General features: G+C 32.3%; 1 protein-coding gene across 3 annotated transcripts in view; it reads right to left on the bottom strand.

The window, feature by feature from the left end:
- Positions 1–318: 318 nt before the first annotated feature.
- LOC115874702 (calcium-transporting ATPase type 2C member 1) overlaps positions 319–20,162 on the bottom strand; it is a 56,502-nt gene continuing 36,658 nt past the window's right edge. For all 3 annotated transcript variants that reach the window (XM_030889939.1, XM_030889938.1, XM_030889940.1), the window contains exons 9-18: positions 19,034–19,158; positions 16,982–17,127; positions 16,828–16,926; positions 16,612–16,764; positions 14,136–14,295; positions 12,769–12,924; positions 12,567–12,708; positions 11,724–11,915; positions 11,107–11,344; positions 319–6,809 (exon numbers count right to left, since the gene is read on the bottom strand). In XM_030889939.1, coding sequence (XP_030745799.1) covers positions 6,688–6,809; positions 11,107–11,344; positions 11,724–11,915; positions 12,567–12,708; positions 12,769–12,924; positions 14,136–14,295; positions 16,612–16,764; positions 16,828–16,926; positions 16,982–17,127; positions 19,034–19,158 — 1,533 coding nt within the window. In that variant the 3' untranslated portion in view covers positions 319–6,687. The remainder of the gene's footprint in view (positions 6,810–11,106; positions 11,345–11,723; positions 11,916–12,566; positions 12,709–12,768; positions 12,925–14,135; positions 14,296–16,611; positions 16,765–16,827; positions 16,927–16,981; positions 17,128–19,033; positions 19,159–20,162) is intronic.

The following is a 20,162-nucleotide window of genomic DNA, read 5'->3' as shown; positions in this document are numbered from 1 at the left end:
TTGTCGCTGGTGACCAACTGATGACTCATTGTTTGCCACCAAAAGAAAAGGCGTCTACGGTCACAAATTCTGCTGCAGCCCGTATAGGGGCGTTACATGTCCTTTATTCTTTAGTCATTGGCTTCTGGTGATTAAAAAAAACAATTTTGCCACCTAGAAGTTTTAATTTAAAAACAAATGCCGCTGTTAAAAAAAAAATTTCAATTTCAATTTTCAAAAAAATATATAAAAATTTGGTCTTTAAAGTCATTTATAAGAATACTTAAGTCAATGATAATTTGATCGATAGTTGAAAAATAATATAAATAAAACAATAAATACATAGAAGAAACTAATTTTATTACAAAGTCAATATCAAACAGATTTGGTGTGACACAGATACAGAAATGGGCACTAGAGGGTGGCGTACTTCCGATATTTTACCTTGTTTCAATTAACTACTGGGCTGCGTTCAGGTATTGAGGACAACAATGTTTGGACGTGACGTAATAACCTAGAGTGTTTTGTTCTTATTTTACTATATTAACATTAGATTAGGATGCTTCCCTCTATAAGAATATCCTTTATTTTAAAAGTTGAATGACGTAAATATTATGTCCGGAGTGCGACTATCCTCAATAACTGGACGCAGCCCTGACTTCTGGACTTGACCACCCAGTATATATATTATTTGTGAGGTACAAATAATTGCAAGAATATATTGGACAGCTGGGAGCCGGTCTAACAAGAGGGATCGTGATGCAGTGGCAAAAGCTATCACAGAGAAAAGCTCACAAATACGTTCAATAACAACCATCTTATTGGGTTTTAAATTCGTATTCTACCGCGTTGCCCACAGGAATTTACTAGATGGTGATGAATTACTACGAAATAAAAATACGGTAATCGTAAAACGTTTTCGGATGCACGTCATCAATCATATCGAAATTGGTGCTAAAGCCTATAAACCTGACTAAATGAAATTTTGGCAAAAATGTTTAAATTTGTTGTATAATTTAAAATACCGAGCAGCATTTCATTTTACTTCATAGATCAAAGATTGTAACATTATTTTATTTAGATTAAATCTGCAAAAATTAGTTTAAAGCGATTTTTATTATCGCCTTGTTGGTCACATTACGCCGAGACCAGCAACGTTGTCGTTTATTATTTGACAATTGTCACAATGTCAGTCATTATTTTGTATAATATCGTGTAGTTGTTGAATCTTTGGGAGTAATTCTCGTTTTTTGCAGATTTTCATATTCTTTTTTTAAAAATTGTACTTTTAAGCACAAACAGTTCTTTTAAGAACTAAATTTTCGAGTTTTTGTAATGCATTTCTTGAAATTGTGTGTCGAAAATATGCCGAAACCTTTAAACAGTCGAAGCAAAGCGCTTGTAGATTTCCTGATAAAATATTTTGAACGAGAATGTGACAATAAAGGTCCTTAATTACCCTTGACTGCAGTCAGAGAAGTAAGGTTGATTGGTAAGCACATTATACCACTTTCAAAGATATTTCTGCTTATTTCGATTGGTAGCGAGTAGCTGCTGCCTTAAATTTAAATATTTCTACTGTGAGTGTTAGTGACTACTGTTAATAAATAAATTAATTATTAAAATAAAAAGAACGTAAAAATCTTTAAAAAATGATATACAATAAATATATTGTTTCCCAATTTTACATTATGTTTCTGCTCATGAATCCATCACAATCAGGCAGCACTGGCGCTTGTCACTCAAAGTTGATCGCGTGCATCGGAAATTGTTTTGCGATTACTTTATATACATTTATAAATCGGAAAATTAAGAAGTAATGTAACACCTGGAAATGTATTAATACAAGAAAGGTAAAACAAGTTGTTTACTAATTAGAATATATAGTTGTTGAGAAGAGAGAATTATGTTGGATTACAGTGGCCAACAAAAAGTAGTAATAAATAGGAAGATATTTAATTATTAAGAAAAATTATGTAAGATTAAAAAATTACGTGTATCATGTGACAACTAATGTAGGATGAACTAACAAATTAAAAAATGTTCTACAAAAATATGTAAATAGTGAGGTTAGATGACAATCAGTGAACATAGAAGAACAAAGGAAGGATTCTACTCGTAATACCATATATATTACGTAATCCAGAGCGCGATTTTTAAATTCATTGTTTCCAACCATGGACAAATTCGGCGCAGGTCTGACTAACTAGAATTTAAATTTCCCGCCAATAATTCAGGTGGTAGCTTTGGTGTTGAAAATATCAAGTTGCCACATTTGTTTATTTATTTAAATAACTTAAAGAATCTATAAACAATCTTTACACTATAAATTGACAAAAAGCTTTTAAAATAATTTTAGCACTCTATAGTGCAGTAATTTTAAACCATTATTAATTGAACTTAGTTCAATGTTAGTTCAATCGTTCAGCAAATTGTTTATATCTCGTTTTCACAAAAATGATTAATAAAAAATCTTAGTAAACTCCTGGGCAATACGTTTAAAGGTGAGTATTTACAGAAGAAAATATTTTGTTATTTATTTCTTACAAGCTAGTAGACAAAGCTTGACGTTTATATTGAGTAAGACCTGACATCTACGTGTTAGTATGTATTTTAAATATATTACCTTAACATTAAGGGTGTTTTTCTTAACCACTGTTATGATATGGTTTTTTTATTTTAATGACGAGAAGAGATAAAATGGCAAACATACAAGAACTAAGTTTACAATAATGTAACAGCCATGATTCAGTGATCTTAACCTACTTAAATGTTTATAAAAAAAGACTAATATTAAATAATCTGAGCGTCGATTATTAAACAACTACGAACTATACTGAAACAAATTCATTTCACTGGTTTGTTTAAATATATTTCGAGTACGACTGACTACAACTCTCGTCTGGGTGAACAATGATTATGTCCTTACGTAAGTACTATAAAAAACATAACCTGTAAAATGACTTTATGTTATAGATATATTTAAAAGCTACATAGGATATAAAAAATCAATAATCTAGCTACCTATATACCTAGTAATTAGGTTTTGTTTTGAACGAACTTGGTAAATATTTTATAATCAACACTTAAAAATACAATAAATTAACTACATAATATATAAAAGTTATATACAGTATTTACCATAAAATATACAGAGTCAAGCAATACTGAAAACATATTCAGAAAAAGTAATAATAATTAATATGTACTTATGCTGTGCCTGTACCTTAGAATGGTTTATATTTATAAAAAAACTAATAAAGTAATAATAATATACAGTCTAAAATAAAGAGGTTATATAAGAAACATTTTAAGTTAACATCAATAATAATAGTATTATCGTTGATTAAAGAATCAAGAGAATGCGCAGCCTTATGGGCGATTTCCTGGCATAAATCCTGTTCAAGGTGTAGTTGACGTTTGAAAAAACAAAAAACATTTTGTTTTTTCAAACGTCACAAAAGTATTAATTTTGGCGACGCACAGTGATTGAAAATGCAATTCTACGGTTCAAAAAATATTTATGTTATATAAGTGTTTTTTCGGCTTTATAAATCAAGGTATAAGCTAATAAACTCTTACAAATGATGTTGCAAAAGTTTTTTTTAATAATAACTATAGATACGAGTGCCTTTATTGTTTATTTATTTTCAGTGAGAATCTAAGAAAAATCAATGTTCTTTTTTTCGAAAAAACGCTCGGACACGTCGATTATTGATTTTGTTGATGCCATTTTTGAATGATGCCATGAAGCCATTTTTTGATGATATTTTAATGTGTACAGGGTTTCCCAAAAATTGAGTTATGCCAGATAACTTCTTGGTTTTAAAGGAAACACCTATATTTGTTATTTTTTTTGTGGATTTTATGTCAAATTCTAGACATATTTTATGTTTTATACCTATCTTCAACTGTTTTTAAGCTGCAAATAACCGAAAATCGACATTTCACCCTGTTTGTCTACCTATACAGTGTCTACCATAATGTTGGCTAAATATGTTTTTTTTTAATTTATAGGATATGCAAAAATTTTGTATGGGGGATCGCTTCTGCATGTTTAGTAACTTTAAAAGTCATTATGACATCAGTCACGTAATCACTGTCATGGCGGCAAATTAAAAAACCGCTATGAAAACCCGAAAAGTGGGGTTAGATGGCAAAATATCGAAAAAAGTTATTCGAAAAAAGTGTTTAAAATTAAGGCTATCTACAAAATTTGCGACAATTATAAAAAGTGGAAAAATCATATTTTTAGCCCTGGCTCCAAGTCTGGTTCTTATATGAACATTTTTTATATGGAATTTATTACTGGATTAGCCCAAGTAACTTGATATTCAAAGTATAGCATGCACCACTGAATTATTGGAAACCTGACAAACTGTCAAGAAACACGGCACGGCTACAAAAAATTACCGTTTCGAAATCGACTTTTCTGACTTTATCCTCTGGAAATGACTTCAATGTGAAATTTTGAATTGTTTTACTTTTACACATTAAGTATCAAGTTACTTGAGCTGATCCAGCAATAAAATCCGTATAAAAATATTTTATAGAAGAGCCAGGACTCAAAATATGCCTTTTTCTACTTTTTCTTATTCCCGCTCCAAATTTTGCAGGTAGCCTTAAAATATCATTCTAAACATTTTTTTCAAATAACTTTTTTCGATATTTTGCCATCTAACCCCACTTTTCGCGTTTTCATAGCGGTTTTTTTTAATTTGCCGCCATGATAGTGATCACGTCACTGATGTCATAATGACTTTTTAGGTTATTAAACATGTAGGAGCGATCCACCAAACAAAATTTTTGGAAATCCCATAAATAAAAATATTTCCCATATGTAGCCAACATTATGGTGGACACTGTATATTAAATGAGAAGGGGCGCCTGGTGGCATAAGTTTTTTGTTTTTTTAGAAGGAAAAAATGTAGAGAACAAAATGATGTTAGTATTTGGAAGTCGTAACAAGGCACAAAGAAGTTCTACCTTGTTATGCAACAACGTTTTCGCATTATTCGTTAATTTACAATGTACACTTTAATTGAGCGTCCTAAAGTATCTTTCATACTAAAGATCATAATTCTATGTAAAACACAAATTACATATCTCCAGAAATATGCAGCATGTGTTTGAGAAATCAAAACACACGAACATTAATTTAACGAAACGATTAAGACTGCAATCGAAACCGAGATCAGAATTTCTCTAAACGGCGTATTAACTGTTTCGACTTGTTGTCAACGTGGAGCAATTGTTTCTTAGCCAGGGCGACTGGGATTTGTGTAGCACTGTTTATTAGCTTTCTTTGAAGGATAATATATCATTTTGTAAAAGATTGAAGTCAACAAGAAATTTGAATTTTGGAACTTCAGAGATTCAGAATTTCATTTTCTATCACTGTGCGACGTGACTGACAATATAAAAATAGTATATTAAACAACGAGTTTCAAAAACGACGTTTTGCACACGAGTTCGACAGTTTGTTGGCTCGAGCCGCAGGCAAGAGCCACAAGTGGAACGAGTGTACAAAGAAGTTTTCGAACGAGTTTTTTACGCTATTTTTTCTACGATTAGAAATTAGCAGCAGTCTCACTCAGTTTTTACCAGTTTTGTGAAATAATTTGCGATGTAATGATACTTTTCTGACGGCTGCGTTGGGTTTGGCGTTTCAGCTAAACATTGGAGGTTAAAAACGTTAAAATTGGCACATGTCGGTCGTGTGCAAAATGACACATGTCGTACGCTAAATCCTTAGCGCACAACAGTTTGCAAAACGCCAATTTCAGATCGAGTTTTCCGTGTGTCAAACTGCATTTTCTAGACTAGTCGTAGATAACGTCATTTTAACGCCTAGGCGTATAAGTAAAGCACTTTTATGCCTAAGCACAAAAGAACGAAAATATATTATTAAACTGACATTTCAAGAAGTCAAATTCAAATTGAACGTTTGAAATTGTTTAAAAAATATTTGTGGCATTTGAAAAAAAAATAGCATGTTCTATTCGGAGTAAAAATTACTTTTTGTGGTTCGCCTGTATGTGAAACGTAGAGCCTCACCACAAAAAGTGTCATTTTTACTCCTAATAAAACAATATACTATTGTTTTTTTTTAAACGTTAAAACCCAGACCACGTATGATGATGAGGCCTGCCAGGGGATTGACGAAAAAGAAAAAATAGAAACAATTGAAAAAATTAATTAAAGTAATAAAAAGCTACGGTAATAACTCTTTTATAACCTCTATATTTTATTATCCGTTCTGAACACGCCGACTAAAAAGAAAATGGTAAAAACTGTACATACCAACGTTTTATCAGAATCCTTATATGTAGAAATAATATATATATAATAAATGCCCTGCGTGAGACAGTTTCGTTCAAAGATAAAGTAATATTAATGTACGTAATACCGAAACACAAACTAAACAATCTGCATTCACACTAAACCACCCGACACACAAACAACTTCAAAGCGGCATACTTGTCGTCACAACAAAAACCTTAGTGGCCGTGAACGCTACATAATAAATAATAAACAAACAACAAATATAAAAATATAAATTAGATTTTTTAATGAGTTTTGTATAAAAAGAACAGTTTCAGCTTAAAAATACATTTTGTTACTTTTGTTTCGCGATCCAAGAATGGAAGGTAACGAAGTGGTTTAACAATACCTGGTTTTGGAGCCCCTTTTAGGCTTTTTGCGCTGTCATACGTACTCCAGGGGCGACTTTTTCCCCCGGCATTTGTTCTCCAGAAATCGTTCGACTAGTTTTTTGATCTCGGAAAATATCCAAACCGTTGACGTCAAACCGGTAAGGAAAGCCATATCTGTGAAAATAAAATGACGCAAATATAACTAAAAAACCAATAAAATATTTATAAAACAACTATAGGCTTGGTGCATTCTTCGCCGCGCCGCACAGTGATGCCGAAAACGCAAAGTGGCAAAAAATAATTTCTCAAATTACTGCTACATTTTTTTAAATTATTTTTGTTAAATGTGGTTTTTAAGTGTATAAGTGATGTTTGGAATTCAGAAAATTGAATTATGTATACAGTGTGTACTTAAATTGGCTTTAAAAAATAAAAAATGGGTTGTAAAAATGTAATTATATTATTTTGTCTTCAATAGCATATTAATTTAATACTCTATTCTTTGTAAAGTTTAAAAAATCAAAAAAAGTTTGTGTAAACAAATTAATAAATATACAGGGTTTTATTTTCAGCCCCTTACAAAAGAATTAGCATTTCGTTTTTACTATAATTAATCCTTTTTTCAGAACTAGTTACCAATAAGTATTACTTAAATTCAAGATATTGACATTCATTTCCATGAGAAAAAAAAGAAAAAAAAAAGAAAGTAAATACATCTGTATATTTCATGTAGTTAGATATTAATGAAAGTAACACCCTTGATTAGGGGTAACACCAAAACATCTAAATTAATTTTAATTTTAGTTATATTTTTTAAATGTTCCATAATTTAGAAATATCTGTAATTACCTGTGGTAAAAATATTATACTTAGATGATAATTAGAACTTAGTTACAAGAATTTAATACGCAAGAAAAAGAAACTAAAAATTATTCTAAAGCTTCTAGATAAGATGGATAATATATTTAAGATGGATTTAGCAAATGGATAAAAAATTGAATAATTTAATCTATAATAAGTTTTGGAGCCTCAGGATGCTGTTCTATTTTACTTGACAGGAGAAGTCTTGGTGATCTCTTACTATATCCGAAAAAATTAGTATCTAGAAGGTGCATGACATTCTTGATAAAAGTTGTTGAATGAATATTGACGCATGATAGACACATTGATACGTCTTTTTAGTTTATATTAACAATAATTATTCAAAATTATATGAGATTTCTAATAATATTAAATTTAATGTCATATAAGCACAAAACGAATAAAAACTTAGGCTTAACAGGGAAAAGCTAGTTAAAATTACACATTAAAAAGTATTTTTAAATTTGAATACTTTGTATGTCGAAAATTAAATTGAATAAGAGAAAATATATTACAGTTTCCTTTCTAAAACTAATTAAAAATAACCAACAACAATATTTTACAGCACCTAAGAAACACCCAGTAATATACTGTCATACGTAATTTATTTTGGGAAACTAAACCATGGTTTTCGGGAGAGTTAGGCAACCTAAAGGGTATTTGTGGGCTAATGTTGGTCATGAAACTTCGTAGTTATGAAGAAAAAAGGCTAATAATTGTAACCTACATCATATTTTTTGGAGCAATTTGGAGCATTTTGTATTAGCTTACATAAAATGTGATTTTAGATTAAGCAGTTCTTAATTACATCAAGGTCTTTATTGATTTTTTATGGTACCAGGGAAGTTAAAACTAGAATTGCCATGAGGAAAAACAGTTGAAAACATTGTACTTTCTCAGAGTACCATCAGTTTTAACTAATTTATCACCAACGTTAAAGCACTAATTTTATTTAATCAAAATTTAATCAAAATATTTTAGCTTCAGCTAATAATTTTATAAGCTCGAACATTTCTTATCAGGGATTAATAATGGGCCCGTTTTCATTCAAAAATCTTCACGATTCTGAAAATATGGTCTATTAGGAACTATACGAGTGAAATTATAATTAAAAAAAAATACTTTTGATATTTTGATTTTCTGCCGCTTTTGGAAACTTCTGCATCACTGTGCGCCGGTGCTGCCACCGCCCGAGAATATCGTAAGTAACGAACAAATACAAATACACGGGTTTAAATGGCAAGTAAACGAAAAAATTAGTATATAATTTTCTAAATGTTTTAGAAAGTATAATTTATTATTCCAGTTAAAAATGTTTTTAGATGAGTTCAACTACGGTAGCGAGCATAGTTTTATCACCGGTTTTGCTAGTGGGACATAATTGGAGCATTTCGGCTATAACAACATTTTTTAAAGGTATATAATTATAATTTTAGATGTTCATAAAACATTTAATCACTAGATGATTAAAAAAGATCACTAGTTGATTAAAAAAGTATACCATTAATATTGCAAATTATATTTCATCCTCTCAAAGTATATGTCTATTTAATTTTTTGATTATGTAACGAGCACTTTGTTTATTCACTTGTTTTGTCGAACTGCTTGAATCAATTTTTGCTATTGACTATTGATCAAATCGGTGTAAGAAATTATGAAGCTATAAAATGTTGTTTCGGGAGAGTTGAATATCCGGGAAAGTTGAGTTATTGAATGTTATTGTACCCAATAAGCCCTAATTACGCTCTCCTTTACGCGTTAACATTTTTTTGGACAATGTTATTAACATTTGAAATTGTCACAACACAACAAGACGCCTACTTCGAATTCTTTTTCACTTATTTTTTACTACCCGAAACTGCGTTACATCACACAAATCTCGTACCTGAATGTTTTATAGTCTCAATAACTGTACTAGCAAAAAACTAAAATACTTAAATATCACGATTACAAAACCCCGATTTCAATATTATTTTAATGCGATCGACATGACGGCGGGCGGTGTGAACTGTTTATTGATAATTTCTGAGTGCGCTACGGTCGGAATTTGTTGAAATCAACTGAAATGCACCAAGCCTACAGGTGCATTTCAGTTGTATCTTGGTGTTTCTTAAATAAGTGAAAATATTTTAGATTGAGATCTTCACAAAAGATGTAAAAAATTTCTATTTGTCATTTTTAAAATAAATTGAATAATCTCTTAGCCAACATGGAATTCCGGATATATTGAATATACTAAGGGCTGGCAAAGATTAGTTTTGGGTCGAGATTTCCGTATGTAAAAAGAGTACAATGCGTTTATAATGTACTAAACAAAGAGAGAACAGTAAAAACGTTGCCAAACGTATGAAATAAACCGAGAAACTGTGCACATTGCAAAGAGACGTGGAAGGGGATATAGCAAATTCGTCGCGGTCGACCCGGTCGACCCAATCAGTACTTAACATTCTAGGAAAGGGTGTATATCAGCTTCACGATTTAATTACATCTCGTGATACTTTATTTGTTTATTTATTAACAAGGCGTTGTAATTTTCCCTATAGTTTCTAAATTTTTAAGTGCAAGTTAGAAACACTTACACCATTTGAAGTAAAAATAAGCGGAATTGAGTTGGTGTTCGACAGTAGTCGCGCTATTAGAACTCTGAATTGAAAAATCGATATCTCGATATCCATTAGAAATAATTGATTGTAGTTTTTGTCAAAGCTTTCTTAATATTTCTGATATATTTTTTCGCAGACAGTATGTGAAAATCTTTATAAATAAAAAAATTACACGATTGCTGAAAATTGCTATGCACTAAAAGTAAATGGATGGCCTTTTTAAAATTTTTGAATAAAAAAACAAGCCTATATTTATTTACAAGAATTTTTCTTATTTAAACATCTTGTAAAACATCCGAACTTCAAAATAAAAATGTTTCAATATCTAAAATGGTTCTTGAGTTATCGCGTGTTATGTGTTAAAAAGTTGAGTTTTTAAATTATCGCGATTACTGACGTTTTCTCGTTATAAAAAAATAGGCTCCCTAACGATATCCTTATAATTCCATTTCAGAAGATCAAAAACATATCTAATCATTTTATCTAGTTATCTTATCGAAAAAAAGTCTTTTAAAAATAAGCGGTTTGCGATCGTGATTTTACTTAACTTAATAGGGAAAGGCGTACCGAAAAGCTGTGGCAATACCGCAATAGCACATTCCTCTCACTCCGAGTTAATAAGATCCCTATGCGATTTACTTCCACACATGTAAATACCGACCCAAAAGTAAGAGTTGCCAGCATGGTATATATACAATTTGATAAAAAAATGGCGTCAACGATGGCTATGAAATGAAGATTGCTGCCATTTTATATGTAAAATTATATGGGAAATGTCATGGATCTCATTTCCAAGCCACCTGGTGGACGCCGTTTTTGTTATCATAAGATATTTATGTTCTTGAATTATACACTATATGACAATTAATAAACTAGGAGGATGATTTATTAATATTTGTACGTTTTAATCTTTCGGTATTTAAAGTTTTTTTATTTAATCAGACAAAGCGTTATTTTAATTATTAAACCAAAATAATTACATGGATAAGACAAATCCCAAGACTTACCCCAAGCTGTAAGTGCCTCCGTCTGGAAAATTCCCTGTAAAGGCGGAACGTAAACGACCAACAGTTGACCAAGCACCGACAGACCAACGGCTACGAGGAAAAAGGTGTTGGAGAACAGTCCAATCTGAAAAACGCTCTTGGTTTGGGAACGATATGACAACGCGTTCCACATATCGAACAGCACAAAACAGGTAAAGGTCATTGTTGTGTCTCTGGCTGTTACTCCGTCTTCTGTCATCTGAAATAAAAGTGTCAATTGTAAAGAAGTTCATTGAATCAAAAAAAGGTCAAATCCTATTTTTAAAATCTTACATTAGGAAATGAAGGGTTCAGAAGAAAAACTTGATACGCGCCAATTTCTTAATTTTAGGATTTTACAATATTATAGTAGGTCTAACTGGTTCCTACAAAATGTATAAACTCTGCAGAGATAAGGGCTTATCATGTTTTTCCCTTGGACCCTTCATATAGTATTTATTTATAATTACAAATTTATAATACTGTGCAACAAATATCTTGAAAACTGAAAAACTAAGAATTCACTCAGTTAGATTTCAATTCATAAAATCACAAATTCACTCAGTTAGGTCAGTTAGATTTTGATAGCATAAACTTACCTCTTTGTTAAAGACCCACAAGGTACCTGCCACAATAAAAATGGCCGACAACAGAACGTTAACGATCAGCTTTTTAGTGATCATCGGCTCTTTGGTGTCTCTGGATTTCTGCTTGACTACGTCATCGGTAACAGGCTCTACTCCCAAACTCTGAGCTGGTGGACCATCCATAATAATATTGATCCATAATATCTTAGAAAAGTGATAATACAATTTTACTATAAAATCCGATTACACAAAAATATACCTTAAATGAGTGTAAGGATAAGAGAAACATTTTTACTATTTGCCATTTTTAAAATAAATTAAGAATAACCGAGTTATTTACATTTGAACATTTAAAATAATGATACTAATAATTCAAGAAAAACTGACATCAACCGGCAACCAGCCTGCTGTTTGTCAACCTCAGCTTATTTGTCACTCTGCGTTGCCACATGGACAAAAGAGTATATACTTAACTTGTTTGTAAATTCTTAAGATTTATTCTGACCATTTAGTTGAAAATATTGTAAAAATATAGTAGTGTGTATTATAAAAATTGTATATTAATTTAAAATGGTTTTCTCGATCATGAGAACGAATGTGCAGGATTTTAATGTGCTTAATTTCATAGAAAACGCAAAAAAAGAAAAAACTTAGTCAATTTTTTTGGCAAAAATACTTCTTATGGACGTGTTTCAGTGTCAGTTAAAATACTTGCAATCATTTAAGAGACACCATACACCATGGATAGCTCTTAACACTCAAAAATACTTATTTAACAAAGTTATATTTCAGACATACAGAATCAAGTTCGCAGAAATGGTCAAAAATAGTAAAATAAATCTTAAAAAGCCTTACCTGCATGGCATTAAGAGGATTTGGAATGTCCATAATAGTAGCCAACGCTACCAGGGCAAGAGCTGCTATTGAAGTAGACAACTGGAAACCTACGAAGTTTCTAATGTTGTGGAAAATGCTTTTTCCTTCCTCAATGGCAGCACTGAAGAGTAAAAAGAATTTAGGGATCAGTTCTTTTTAGAAGAACAGTTATAAAACCTACATAATCGTGTAAAAATCGTCGTCGACTAATATCATATCGGCAGCTTCTTTACACACATCAGTGCCATTTTTACCCATGGCAATACCAATGTCGGCTTTCTTCAAAGCTACACCATCATTCACACCATCGCCAGTCATTCCTACTATAAATCCGGATCTGCAAAAAAAAGTATTTTTAATATAACTAAGTAACTTATAATTTTATTTATAGCCCCAAACTTATACAGGTTTTTATAGAATTACCTAACACGTCACAGAATTACCTAACCATATAGAAGAGACATGGGCGAATTTTTCGTATACAAATAAGTTTAATTGGAAAAATATGTGATATTACTTCAAACTCAAAAAAATTGAGACACATACTTAATAAAATAAAATTATATAAGAGTTTCTTGCCTTGAACTGCTAATATAGAAATTAATTCCACGCTGTGCCCCACATAATGTGGATCAACCTGCTCTCACTACCGGTTTCGGGGCCCTACCCCATCATCAGGTGAGCTTGGGTATTTCCACAAAACGACGAGCACAGCGCAGAGTATATATATATACGACTTGTCGTAAAGTAGCGGTAAGATATTAAGTCCCGCATCGCGAGATAGCGGCCTGTGTGCAATGGTAGTACTTTCGTACCACCGAGGCACAACTATCGATAGTAAATAAAGGCTTTTTTCGGCTAGCCCAAAATATATAATGGAAAATAAATTTCTTGCAGTTTTTAGAATAAAATTATATAAGAGTTTCTTGCCTTGAACTGCTAATATAGAAATTAATTCCACGCTGTGCTCGTCATAATGTGGAGCACAGCGTGGAATTAATTTCTATATTAGCAGTTCAAGGCAAGAAACTCTTATACCTAAATAAACCTCTATAATTTTATTATATACCTAAAAACTGCAAGAAATTTATTTTCCATTATATATTTTGGGCTAGCCGAAAAAAGCCTCTATTTACTATCGATAGTTGTGCCTCGGTGGTACGAAAGTACTACCATTGCACACAGGCCGCTATCTCGCGATGCGGGACTTAATATCTTACCGCTACTTTACGACAAGTCGTATATATATATTTGCGCTGTGCTCGTCGTTTTGTGGAAATACCCAAGCTCACCTGATGATGGGGTAGGGCCCCGAAACCGGTAGTGAGAGCAGGTTGATCCACATTATGACGAGCACAGCGTGGAATTAATTTCTATATTAGCAGTTCAAGGCAAGAAACTCTTATATAATTTTATTATATACCTAAAAACTGCAAGAAATTTATTGTCCATTATACTTAATAAAGACATATGAACTAATTTTATCTACTGTTAAAGTAAAATCTGAATCCCCATGAAAATGTTTAACTAAATAAATGATATACGTACCGCTGAAGTGACTTGACAATAGATAATTTGTTCTTGGGGGACACCCTGTAGAAAACTGTAGCTGCCGGAACGGCAGCATCAAGTTCTGTTTCTGTAAAGCTATCTAGTTGTTCGCCGGACAAAATGTTGCCGGAAAGTGTTTGAAGACCAATAGATTGTGCTATCAAATAAATGGAAAAAATACATTGTTAGTAATGTACAGGCTATCCATAAACATATGATAAATACAGTTGTATTACATAACATATTAATTATCTCGCTGGACATTAGTGGCATTGCAGTGCAAATCAAAGCCGGGTAGGCAAAATGGACAAAATAAGAATAGCATAAGTAATTAAGTAATCAAAATATTTTTTTTTACATAAATTACGGAAAATTTTTTCAGGCTTGACCTCACTGCACAGGACACACTTTTAATAAAAAGATGGATGGAAGGAGTATAATGCTATCCATGTATTCATGCAGGTAGACGGACAAAGGGCCCTAGGGTGGGACCGACAGTTCTGTTTGACGATTCATTTGACACATTTGAATTTGATTTGAAGTTTTGTGGATTTGCCAGTCTTGAATGAGCTTATTTTATGTTATTTATTATATACTCTACTGCTGACAGTTGTTTAAAGGTAATAAATCTAGAAGAAACTTTTTGTAGCAGAACTTAAATTAACAGTGACACTATTGCGATTTATAGAAAAAGACTGTAAAATAGTTGGTTGTGTAGCGTGCGGTAGATCTACGTCAAAAATCGAAGGAAATAATGGAATAACTTTTCGCTAGTAAGTGACTATATTATACCATACGTGTAGTAAACCAATCATTTATGAAATTCACTTAAAATTAACTAATTATATATTTTTTCTTGCATTTTTGCTTTTATTTACTACTTGTCAAAGAGAGTAATAAATAATAATAAAGGAATAATATTAGGTAAATAGTAGGTTAAAGAATTTAGCTACATCAATTTGACTTACCTGCTTCAGTAGCGTATCGGATGTTTGTGTTAATAAATAATTATTATAACTTATGTATTTTTATTAGAATTGTATATTTTTATAACAATTTTAATAACTACTAACATTTATTCACAGCGTAAAATAAAACAATTGTCTACCCTACATCATATTTTTACACGTTTTGAATAAAATTAGAACGGCACTGAAGAATAGGAATTTAAGTCGGCCATTTTAGGAGCCCGTAGCGGTCGATCTAAGATTTTTTATAAGCTCCTTCCTTAATCTTTTTATTTAAAGAGAACACCAAACCAAAAGACGCGTTACTTTCTTATTCTATCTCATTCTTACACAATGGCCTTCCAGTCATTGCGGTCTGTAGAGTACGCGGAAGATTCGCAAAAGCGCAACCTTTATCATTCCATTAGAGACAATATAAAAAAATCAAACTGCCTTCGCATAAATCATATGTTTAAGTAATGTCTTGAATAAAAAATAAGATACAAAATAGTTAATGCGAATATTTGTTAGATTATTAATAGATTATGGTGCCCGGTGGCGTAGAGGTACAGGCTCTCGTCTACCAATCTCAAGGTGTGGGTTCGAATCCCACACCCGGCATTTCATCACCCGACTATTTTTATTAAAATAAAAATAGTTTGGGTACCTAGGTCGACTCAGCCTTAAATGAGTACTTGGGATTCACAATCCTGAGGTAATAATAGGCGGTTGAAGCGTAGTGCTAGCCACATTACCTTCCTTGTATACCCAACGGCTCTAGTATAGCAAGCTGTACCTTGCTACTCACAAGGCGTTATATAGCGTTTAACGCCTTGGGAGTAGCAAGGTACAGCCAGAGTACCTAAACCGACGAGTAGCGACAGTCCCGTTTTCAATTTTCTTTGCGGCTGCGCGAAATAAGTAGGTTATCTGTCATACGAAGAAACGAAGTTGCCACTGTTGCCATTTATCAAATATCTCTATATACTTTATTTCAAGTATACCTCAGGCAACGAATCGTTTTTTTAATTATTTATTAGCAGTAAGATATTTTATACATTCAAATTTAGAAATAAGGATAAAACAAAACAAAAAAGATATGTATAAAACTTTATAATTAATTCCACTTCAAATTGTGAGCAGTGTATACCATGTTTATAGGACCACTTCATAAGTTGAGCAGTTCAATATGTAGTCTATCTGTCAAACACGTCAAAAGAGAGAGAAAGAAAATTTGGTCCCACCACATCAAAAGAGCCGACGGTTTCTGTCGCTACTCGGCGATCTACGTACTCTGGTACAGCTTGCTATATTTCTATATTATTCTCTACGGGAGCTATTATTATTATTATATTAATAAATTATTGTGTAAAGTGTAATGATATAAAAAAAGAGTTTATGTTTTTAAAAGGACGATTATATAAAAAAAAGATTTTATGATATTGTCAGGGGTAGGCATTGCCTTTTTGCCTACATTATATACAAGCCACGGATGGACATACTATAAAGATATAAAAATAACTTACCGATGGCTACAGCGGTATCCATAGCATCACCCGTCACCATTTTAACCTGAACACCTGCCTCACTGAGTAGGTTAATAGCTTCCCTAACCATCGGTCTTGGAGGGTCACAGATACCCACAATTCCCATGTAAATCATTTCATTTAATGTATTACCTATACAAAAATATCATCGTGGATTAAAACCAAGTAGAGTTGATTTCTTATATAATTTTTCACCTTTTGCTAAAGCTATCACTCTTAGTCCTTTCTTTCCAATTTCGTGACATTCGGCTTGAAAGTCCGCCTTTTTCTTTTCAGTCATTGGTTGAATTGCCCCTGTTAACAGAATTAAACTAAAAAAATCTTCAGGAAATATAAATTAGGGCTTTACCGTTCACGCTATATCCAGTACATTTCGGTAAAATTTTCTCCAGTGCGCCTTTAGCGAAAAATATATCTTTTTTGTCGGCATCGTACTTGCCCACACACTGAACCGCCATCATTTTCTGTTCGGATGAAAATGGATATTCCTGCAGCCTAAAAATGGATAAGTAAAAGTTACACCTCTATCGTCAAAAACACTGTGTAATATTTTTAAATATAGTATATACCGATTTGGTCATCAAAACTGAACGGTCCGGATTTTAACGTGTAAAGCTTGATTTTCATGCATCCGTTATACGTTGATACGTTCGTCCGACGGTGCTCTGATTGGTCATATCGTTTTCGCGCCACTTTTCATCCGTAAATGTTTTACTTCAGCCCGTCAACGGACCCGTTCATACGATAACTGACGTTTTGACACTTTTTTGATAAACTTAATTTAACCTTAATAAAAATATAAGTAAAATAGCAAAATCGTTATGGAAACTATAAAATGATACCAACTTATATCCGATAAACGGAGGCATGAAAATGCAATAAATTTAAAAACTGCGTTATTTTCTAACCAATGAAAGTCTTTAAATTCTACCAATAAAATTAATATCGTATCAACGTATCGTCGGACAACAGATGCATGAAAATCAAGCTTAAGAGAGTGATGTAGACAACTTAATGGAAAATCAAATGTATTAAAAAGAGATAAAAAATGGGTCAATACATTTCTTCTATGCTGTATTGCCGAATTTTGCACCAAAATTTCAAACCGCACAAGTAGGCGTTTACGAAAAATCTTGCATCTAGAGTTGGAACTTTATTCTTCACTATTAGTTACTCATTTTACTACAGCTGGTAGTAGATTATATTACCAAATTACCTTCATTTCAGTAGTATACATGAATGTTTTTAAAATTGCTTATATTTTTCTAGCTTATATTTTTCTAGTCATTTATATTATTCTTTGTTACACGCAGTAAAATCCAGAGTACACAGTTTCGATGACCAGCAGGGTATATTCAATACCAATTAAACTTTTAGTTACATAATCGAGGGCGCGATTTTTACATTCAATATTGCCAACCATGGACATATTCGGCGCCGAGCTGACTAATCTGTCACATTTATTTATTTATTTCCTGACATTGCCATTTGATTTTGATACTTTAGATTTATATTACGAGTTTTTGCTTTAAATGAATTGTGTTGTGATTTTTTTTTCACAAGGGGTCGTCCTCTGCCGGAAACACTGCGACCTGTGGACCTATTGTGTTTGTCTCCTTTCTATATCTGCACCCATTCTCCTATCCCTGTGCCCTGCATTAACTTATGCAGGTCCTTAATAGGATGGGAGCATAGTTCCTCCGGTTCTAGCCTAGCTTTCCCAAATAAAAAGTGTCGCTTGAGATTCAGAGCCTCGCAGTGACATATTATGTGCTCCACTGTTTCAGAATCTTTATCGCAGAGTCTGCAGCAAATACTTCCTTGACACAGGTTGAGCTTGTTCAGGTAACACTTGGCAGCCATGTGTCCTGTCAAGAGGCCTGTTGTAATCCGCAATTTATTCCTACTAAGCATTAGCAGTTCTTTTGCGGTTTTACAGCTAGGTCCTTGGATAAAAGCCTTGCTGTGCCTGTGCCCCTGTCTGTTTCTCCAATGGACATTCTGCTTGTGTTGTGATACTTTAAGCTTAAACCGCAAAAGGTGAAAAGTTTACTAGCAGACCTTGCAGTCGAATATTGTTCTTTTTTCGAACCTATTTTAGTACGAAGTGTACAAGATAGCTTTATAGCAAAAAATTAATCGCAACTTTATTAGAATATTTTGAACGGAAAAGCAGTAATGGCCTTTTATCTCCCTTAAGTGTTGTTAAGAAGGAAAAGTCACCTTGATGTAAATAATAACTGTTTAAATACATATTTATAATTAATTTACTTTTGTTACCTAAAATACTTTGATTAAAAGAAAATATGTAAAAGTGGACAACGCTGTGCCAGCCAAGCTTAATCATGTGATTAAAAGTTTAATTGGTATGAACTATACATAATGATTTTGTTTTGTTTACCTAATATATCTATCTGCCACGTTATACATGCCGTGTTTCATTGCAGCGGCTAGCAGAGCACCTTCAGTAGGTTGTCCCATCAAAACCTCGTTGTTTATTATTGCGTTATTAGCTACAGCCCCTACCTGAAAATAGTTTCTTTATACACTAACGCAAATTTGCTACAACACAAATACAGTATTTTACTATATTAAACTTAATTATTTTAAGCGTGCATTGAGAAGGCAACTAAGGAAGAAACAGTTAATTAAATTGCTATACTTAGGGCTGGCAAAGATTAGCCTTGGGTCGAGATTTCCGTATGTAAGAGTACAATGCGTTTATAATGTACTGAACAAAGAGAGAACAGTAAACATGTTGCCAAACTTATGAAATAAACCGAGAATCTGTGCACATCGCTTAAGAAACGTGGAAGGGAATATAGCAGCTTTGGTCGACCCGTCGACCCAATCAGTACCTCTGTCAGTACTTAAAGTTCTAGGGAAAGGTGTACATCATACGTTCAGCTTCATGATTTAATTACGTCTCGTGATACTTTATTTGTTCATTTATTAAAGAGTCGTTGTAATTTTCTCTATAGCTTGAAAAATTTTAAGTGCAAGTTAGAAACACTTACATTTTTGGTAAAAATAAGTGGAATTAAATGTAAGTGTAAATTGAGTTGGTGTTCGACAGTGGTTGCGCTATTAGAACTCTGAATTCAAAAATCGATATCTCGAAATCTATTAGAAATAATTATTGATTGTAGTTTCTTCAAAAACTTTCTTAACATTTCTGCTATATTTTCTTCGCAGACAGTATGTGAAAATCATAAAAATAACTTAAAAATTTACACGAATGCTGAAAATTGCTATGCACTAAAAGTAAATGGATGGGTTGTTTAGAATTTTTGAATGGAAAAAAACAACCTTTTGGGGGGAATTTTTCTTATTTAAACGTATTGTAAAAGATCCGATCTTCAAAATAAAAAAAAAGTTTCAATATTAGTTTAAGCGGTTCTTAAGTTATAGCGTGTTATGTGTTAAAAAGTTGAGTTTTTATATTATCCCGATTACTGACGTTTTCTCGTTATAAAAAAAGGACACCCTAATAATATCCTTATAATTCCATTTCAGATGCTCCGAAACAT

The sequence above is a fragment of the Sitophilus oryzae genome, unplaced genomic scaffold (genome assembly GCF_002938485.1).
Source record: "Sitophilus oryzae breed Bouriz unplaced genomic scaffold, Soryzae_2.0 scaffold_1297_pilon_pilon, whole genome shotgun sequence".
Lineage (NCBI taxonomy): Eukaryota > Metazoa > Arthropoda > Insecta > Coleoptera > Curculionidae > Sitophilus > Sitophilus oryzae.
Note: the sequence above shows the minus strand (reverse complement) of the source record. Positions and strands in the feature narration are given on the sequence as shown.